Source organism: Piliocolobus tephrosceles, chromosome 21 (genome assembly GCF_002776525.5).
Source record: "Piliocolobus tephrosceles isolate RC106 chromosome 21, ASM277652v3, whole genome shotgun sequence".
In the NCBI taxonomy this organism is placed as follows: domain Eukaryota; kingdom Metazoa; phylum Chordata; class Mammalia; order Primates; family Cercopithecidae; genus Piliocolobus; species Piliocolobus tephrosceles.
In genome coordinates, this window is record NC_045454.1 from 7686150 (window position 1) to 7692820 (window position 6671).

Consider the following 6671-nt stretch of genomic DNA (forward strand, 5'->3'; position numbering starts at 1 on the left):
CCCCTTCAAAAAAAAAAAAAAAAAAAAAAAAAAAAAAAGAGCAGGCAAAACAAATTACAACTTGGTGGCGGAAAACATCAGAGAAAGGTATTGACTGAGAAGGGACAGGAAGGAACATTTCAGAGATGGAAATGTTCGGCATCTTGATCTGGCTTGTGGCTACACGGTGTATAGATAATGCAAAAACTCACTGAAGCGTCCACAAGATTTGTCACTTTACTGACTTGTTAGTTACACTTCAATTAAAAAAAACAAAAAAAACAAAAAAGCATGACTGGGGTGTGAATGTGGAGGGGCATGAACAGGGGGTTTCTTTCAAGCACATCAGACTGGGTTGTGGGTTCAAGGGTGTTGGGTATAGTATTCCGTGTCTGAACTATTACAGAACACAATTTTTAGAACTATGAACAAACAAGAAGGAAAGGAACATGAAGATACATTTGCTGAATGTGGGATGGGCAGAGAGAGACGCAAAGCCACAAGGAAGTGAATTCGGCCTGAGAGAGGGAGAGAGACATCAAAAATATGGATGGGGTGGCAGGAGACACCGAGGGGGAGCTCAGAAACAAAGTGGCAGGAAGAGGCGGGAGGGGAAACTGAGGAAGGAAGCAAATGACTTGTCTGAGGGAGGTCACCATGGGCCACCTCTCCCTGGCTCCCAGGGGCCCCAACTCACCAGACAGCTGAAGTGTGACCCGTCAAGCCTGGAAGGGGAGAGACACAGGGGCATGCTGAGGCTGCCTCCAGCCACCTGAGTCTCAAAGTGGTTGGGGGCTGACGGGGAGGCGGCAGCAGCTGTGACCACCACAGCCCTGTGTGAGGGACCAGCCCCACCACATTCACCGGACTCCCCCACTACCCCCTGCTGGGACAGGAAGTGGGGGGGTGGGGGGGAGGCAAATGTCCCCCTCCTCCCCAGGATTTGCATAGACACCCTGGTGGGGAGGGGCAGGGAAAGTGAGGGAGAGAAAGTCCCGGAAGGGAGGTGTGGGGATGGAGAGGGGGCCTGGGTCAAGTGGAGCCTTGGTGGCGAGTCAGTTAAATGAGTCCAGCTTGGACCAGAGGAGAGGGATGGAGAGATGTCTGGGTGGAGGGGGGAAACCCAGAGGAGTCTCAGATGAGGAGGCTCCAGGAGAGGTGGGACAGGGAGAAAGGTGTGCAAAGGGACATTCACGCCCGGGGCAGGGAGGATTCCTGGAGCCCCAGATGGAGGGTGAGGCAGAAGGAGACCAAAAGGCAGGGAGAGCGAGAGCTGGAGACAGAGACACAGAGACAGGCGGAGACAGAGCAACAGGCAGAACGCTGAGAGCCGGGAGACACCAGATAGAGCGAACAGATATGGGAACTCGGGGAGAGGGGAAGCGTCATGGCTGGACAGAGTGAGAGCCACGGAGGACGCCCGCAGGAGGGCTCGCTAGCAAGTGTCCCGAGGAAATGAGATCTTTGGGAAACAGGAAGGACAGGGACTGGGGGGATGGAGGAGGGTCCCAGCGAGGGCATGCTAGCAAGTGTCCTGGGGAAATGAGACCCCTCCCCTCCACTCCCACCCACCTGCCCTGAGGAGCAGAGACCCCTGCCCACGGGTAAGGCCCCACAGAGGGGCAGGGCAGGTGGGGACCCCGGGTGCAGGTTTGGGGGCCCTCACTTACTGTGCAGCCTCCAGGGCGAGCATGGTGGTGCCGGGCAGGCTGTTTGCCGCCCGCTGCAGCCGCCAACCCTATTTATATCTTGGCCCAGCCCCTATGGGGGGAGGAAGGTGCCCGCTGTCCACAAGCTCGGCCCTCCTCAAAAATCCCCTCGGGGAGGGGGTCAGGGGAGGGGGCTGGATTGCACAACCCCTTTGTCACGTGGCAGGGAGGGCGGGCCAGAGGCTGTCTGGATTTGGGGATCCCCGTGGGGCTGGGTTTGGGGGGCTGACCTTGAGGGCTGGAGATGGGACAGGAGCTGGATTTGGGGGAATCCTGAAAGTCAGGGAAGGGCTGGGGTTCACTGAAGAGGAGAATCAGGAAACAGAGGATCTGGACCCAGGAGTCGAATTCCAGCAGCAGCAGGCTGGGGGCCCGAGGGGCAAGCACAAGACTCTCCCGGGGGATGTGTGAGGTGACGGGAGGGCTGAGGGTGTCTGAGGGCATTCAGTGGCTGCGGGGATAGAGATGGGAGTCGCTGGGGGGAAACCCAGACCCAAAGCCCATTGCCAGGACCTCGACGTGGAAACATCGTGGGTGTGTGGCCCGGTGGGGGACGAGGGGGGGTCCTCTTGGCCATGCTTGGGAGTGGAAGCCCCGGTGAGCCTGGGGCTGCCCCAAGGCCTGGAGGAAACAGGTCAGCACCTGGAGGGCGGGGCAGCCACCAGGGTCCCCAGGGTCATCACCAGGGAGGGCTGGACCGGGGCCAGACACCTGGGGGTCCTAAGCAGGGCAGAGAAGCGCCGGTATAGGTGTTCATTCAGGGCCAGAGGGGAAACAGGCAGGCTTGGCCCACATGAACCAGGCAGCACAGGCGGGAGCCCAGGGGGCTTCTGCTGAGGATGAGGTGCGGTGGGGGCCTCAGGAGGGTCCCAGCCAAGACCAGGGCTTATGAAACCAGACCGTGTGCCCCCAGAGACCACAAAGCACCATGTAGCAAACGTCCAGAACTTTATTAATGGTCCCTGGCCCCGCCCCCGCCCCATGGGATGCTTGCAAGGTCACCAGGCCTCGGGGCCAGGGGGTCCGAAGCGCCGCAGGAGCTGCTCCTGGTCCTCCAGGTCCTTCCGCACCTTCTTACGCATGTAAAAAATGGGGCAGTCCCGGCTGCGGGTGGGGGCAGGGGCAGGGGCAGGGTCAGGACTGGCCAAGGCCCAGTGCCCAGCCTGGGACAGGGGTGGGGGCTGTTCCCAGGACTTTGGCCCCCGCCTGCTGCCCAGCCCACCCGCCCCCTCCCGCAGCGGGCTGTTTGCTCAGCAGGCACGGGGGGAGCCGATAACGGCGGGTGCCTGCCGAGGTGCAGGGCCACGGCTGGCCGTATATCACCTGTCACCTGGCGTGGGAACCCACCCCGCCTACCCGTTCCCTGGGGAAAGCCCGGCCCCGCCCTGGGGAGGGGGCCAGGCTGGCTGGGTGTGTCAGGAGGACAGCCATTTCCCGGGCAACACTGGGTGCTGGGCCCTGCCCCTCAGCACCCACCCCCTCTGGGGGGGCTGGGCTGGGCCCATTTTTCAGGCAAGGACACTGAGGCTCAGGAGAGCTCACAGCTGGAAGGGGATGGGCAGGGAGGATGCTCAGGAGAGGCCTTGGAGTCAGAGGTTGGGTCAATCCACAGGCCTGGGAGCTGGGAAGGGGCGGGCAGCCCAGGGTTGGGACACGCGCACACCTGGTGCAGATGACATCCTCGTGCAGGCTGCCCTGGCAGCGCTGGCACTGCGTCCAGAGGCGCGAGAAGCGCTCCTCCAGGGCATTCAGATGGGATACCTGGGGATGGCAGCGGCTGAGCAGGGCGCCCCCGCCTCCCGACCTGGCCCCTCCTCACCTCCCGGACCTCTCACCTCCTTCTGATACAGCTCAGACTCCCGGGGCTGGCAGAACTCACACACGGCTCCTGGGGGAAGGCGGGTCAGCACCAAGGGCTGGGGCCAAGCCAGGAACTGGGCCACCCCATCCCTGCCCACTGCCAATCCCAGCTTCTGAAAGTCCCCAGAGGCTGGAGAACAACAGAGCAAGTGTGCTGGGAAAACTCCCCTGGGGAACTCCCAGGGTGGGGGCCAAAGACCCTCTGTGGGGGGTGGAGAGGGGCCACCTGCCCAAGGGCCCTGGGCCTACTGGGTGGCAGTGCCAGCCCATGGGGTGGGTGTCTAGGACCCGGGGTGATGGCAGAGGCAAGCTGAGGGCCAGGGGGGGCCCAGTGGACAGGACCACTCACCCTGGTGGTTGAGCACAGTGCGGCAGCCGATGCAGCAGTTGCGGCGTTTGGCGAAGGCCAGGAGGCCGCCAACCTTGCCCGTGAGCACCGTTTTGCAGCGCGTGTGGTCCCCCCCTGCAGGAGAGGAGGCAGGTGGTGGGCCGGTGCCCTCCCCTGCACCCCCAGGGTGCCCCCAGTCCCCCGATGCCCCCGTACGCAGTAGCACAGCCTCGGCACGGCCCTCGCCCAGGATGGGCTCGAAGATGCGCAGGAGGGGCTTGGCCAGCTGCTGCTCCAGGTAGTACTGCGTGTCGATGGGCAGGCTGTGCTCCAGCACAAACAGTGGGTCCTGCGGCCACACAGCAGTCACACCCAGGCAGCCCAGGGTAAGGGCGCCGGGGCGGACACGGGGGAACAATGGCACGGGGTGGTCACGGGGCGTAGGGCCTAGGCCTGCCTGTGGGCTGTGACATGGGGGGTCCTGGGTCTGGGATGGGGTTGGAGGTCATGAAGGAGTCTCTGGCACACAGAGTCTATGGGGCCCTCAGGTCACCAAGGAAGGGTCAGAGTTCACAAGGGGAAACAAGGATGAGGAAGGGGTCAGGAGGTCAGAGGACATGGGGCTAAGTAAGATGTGGGTCACGGGGGGTGGGGGGTAGAGTGGGAGGATTATGAATCCAAGGGAACCCCTGGCTGGGGAGCTGTGTGCACAGGGGAGGGACTGGGGCCCCCTTCCATAGGGGAGCAAGGGAGGGGTCAGAATAGAGGGGGGGCCTCCAGAAGGGGCCCAGGCCACGCCTAGGCTGCCATCGGGGGTGGTTCTCAGGGCCCCACAGGGCATGGGAGGCCCCGCCCTTCCCGCAGGCCCGCCCATCTCGGAAAGCAGAAGTGAGAGTGAGGGGGCTGGGCGGGAGCGGGCAGCCAGGTGGGCCTGACCTCCGACTTCATGTAGGCGGCCACACCCTTGGCGGCACTGATGATCACGTAGGGGACGCGGTCGCCCAGGCTGGGCGCACTCCCGGGGTCCCGCTTCCTCATCCTGCGTGGAGATGGGGTGGCGGGTGGGTGAGGGCAGGTGGGTGGCGGGGGTGGGGGCGGGGGCGTAGGAAGTGGGCCCAGCTGGCAGGAAGGTGGGGGCTATTTCTAGCCGGGCCGCCCGCCCCATGGCAGGACCTCTCGGCCAGCTCCACATGGGCCTGCTTGCCGGCGTAGTCGGAGGCCGCGCGGGTCAGCTCCTTGGTGATGACCAGCTGGGAGATGTCGATGCGGTTGCACAGCAGGTCCGAGATGACGTCCTGTGCATGGGCCACTGCACCCTCGGGGTCTCTGTGGGACAGCAAGCTGCAGTGTCACCAAAGGGCACTGAGGGCCAGGCTGGTGCCTCCACAGGTCTCAGGACTGGGGACCAGGATGAGCGCTTAGGGCTGAGGCTCAGGGCAAAGAGGGGCCCTTCCGACCACAGGCTGTAGAGTGGCAGAGGCAGGGCCTGAACCCACAGCTGCCCAAGCCGACTCTTTCCACTGCTTCACCACTGAGGAAGAGCTGGGCCTGACACCTGTGTTCCCAGGGGAGGAGGGGCTGGGGGTCTGGACTCTTGTATCTAAGAGAGGAGGGAACTGGGGGCCCGGACCCCCAGTCCCTGGATCTGAGGAGGAGGATCTGAGGAGGAGGGGGCTGGGGGCCTGGACCCATGGGTCTGAGGGAAGAGGGGCTGGGGGCCCGGGCTCCTGGGTCTGAGGGAGGAGGGGCGGGGGGCCCGGACTCCTGGGTCTGAGGGAGGAGGGGCTGGGCCTGGACTCCTGGGTCTGAGGGAGGAGGGGCCGGGGGCCTGGACTTCTGGGTCTGAGGGAAGAGGGAGGGGTGGGGCCCAGATTCCTGGGTCTGAGGGAGGAGGGGACTGGGGCCCAGACTCCTAAGTCTGAGGGAGGAGGCCCCACCCACCGGTCGATGAGCAGGCGGCGCAGTGAGGCAGTGACCAGGTTGGCCACGAGGGGGCAGTTGTCCCTGCGCACGGCCTCCAGGCCCTTGCAGTCCATGCGGTCATGGGTGTCGGGCCGGGAGGAGAAGAGCAGGCCCGCGTAGCGCTTCTTGCTGATAAGCAGGTATGGGAAGTAGACCTGGGAGAAAGCCGCGGCCGAGACCTCTGAGCTTGTGGAGGCCAAGCCCCAATCCCAAGACTCCCCCCAGAAACTGAAGGCAGACAGGGTCCCAGATGCAGGACACTGGAGCCACGCCCTGAACCTGACGGGATGGGCCCTGAGACACCACATGTGGCTGGAAATGGCTCTTGAGGCCCCTTGGCATGCCAGGGCCCCCCATACCAGAGACCCCAATCTGAAACAGAGATGAAGATAAATCCAGATAGTCCCTAAAACCTGAGATCCAGACAGGGGAGTCAATGAAGCATCCCATGAAAGAGGAGAAACTAGGCTGGGTGAGCCCTGAGGCAGAGACCTTCCCATTCTACGAGGCTCGAAGGCCTGGCACAAGACGGCGTTAAACCATGGGGAGAAAGTACAGTGTGAGAACTGGGCGTGGCGGCTCAGGAGACCAAGGTAGGAGGATCGAGAGCCCAGGAGTTTGAGGCTGCAGTGAGCTGTGAACTTGCCACTGCACTCCAGCCTGGGCGACAGACCGAGACCCAGTCTCTTCAAAAGAAAATATGGGCCGGGCGCGGTGGCTCAAGCCTGTAATCCCAGCACTTTGGGAGGCCGAGACGGGTGGATCACGAGGTCAGGAGATCGAGACCATCCTGGTTAACACGGTGAAACCCCGTCTCTACTACAAAATACAAA

At 63.0% G+C, this 6671-nt stretch overlaps 1 protein-coding gene across 6 annotated transcripts in view; it reads right to left on the bottom strand.

Annotated features, from left to right (window-relative positions):
- Positions 1-6671, bottom strand: part of LOC111519964 (transcription factor Spi-B) — a 53154-nt gene that overhangs the window by 13125 nt on the left and 33358 nt on the right. For 4 of the 6 annotated variants that reach the window (XM_023182317.1, XM_026448397.1, XM_026448398.1 and 1 more), the window contains 8 exons: positions 5818-5993; positions 5050-5202; positions 4813-4915; positions 4093-4225; positions 3898-4011; positions 3524-3576; positions 3352-3449; positions 2618-2792 (listed from right to left, as the gene is read on the bottom strand). In XM_023182317.1, coding sequence (XP_023038085.1) covers positions 2687-2792; positions 3352-3449; positions 3524-3576; positions 3898-4011; positions 4093-4225; positions 4813-4915; positions 5050-5202; positions 5818-5993 — 936 coding nt within the window. In that variant the 3' untranslated portion in view covers positions 2618-2686. Of the gene's footprint in view, positions 1-676; positions 705-1649; positions 1770-2617; positions 2793-3351; positions 3450-3523; positions 3577-3897; positions 4012-4092; positions 4226-4812; positions 4916-5049; positions 5203-5817; positions 5994-6671 lie in introns of those variants that run through there. The other 2 variants (XM_026448399.1, XM_023182320.2) reach the window with 2 other exon arrangements.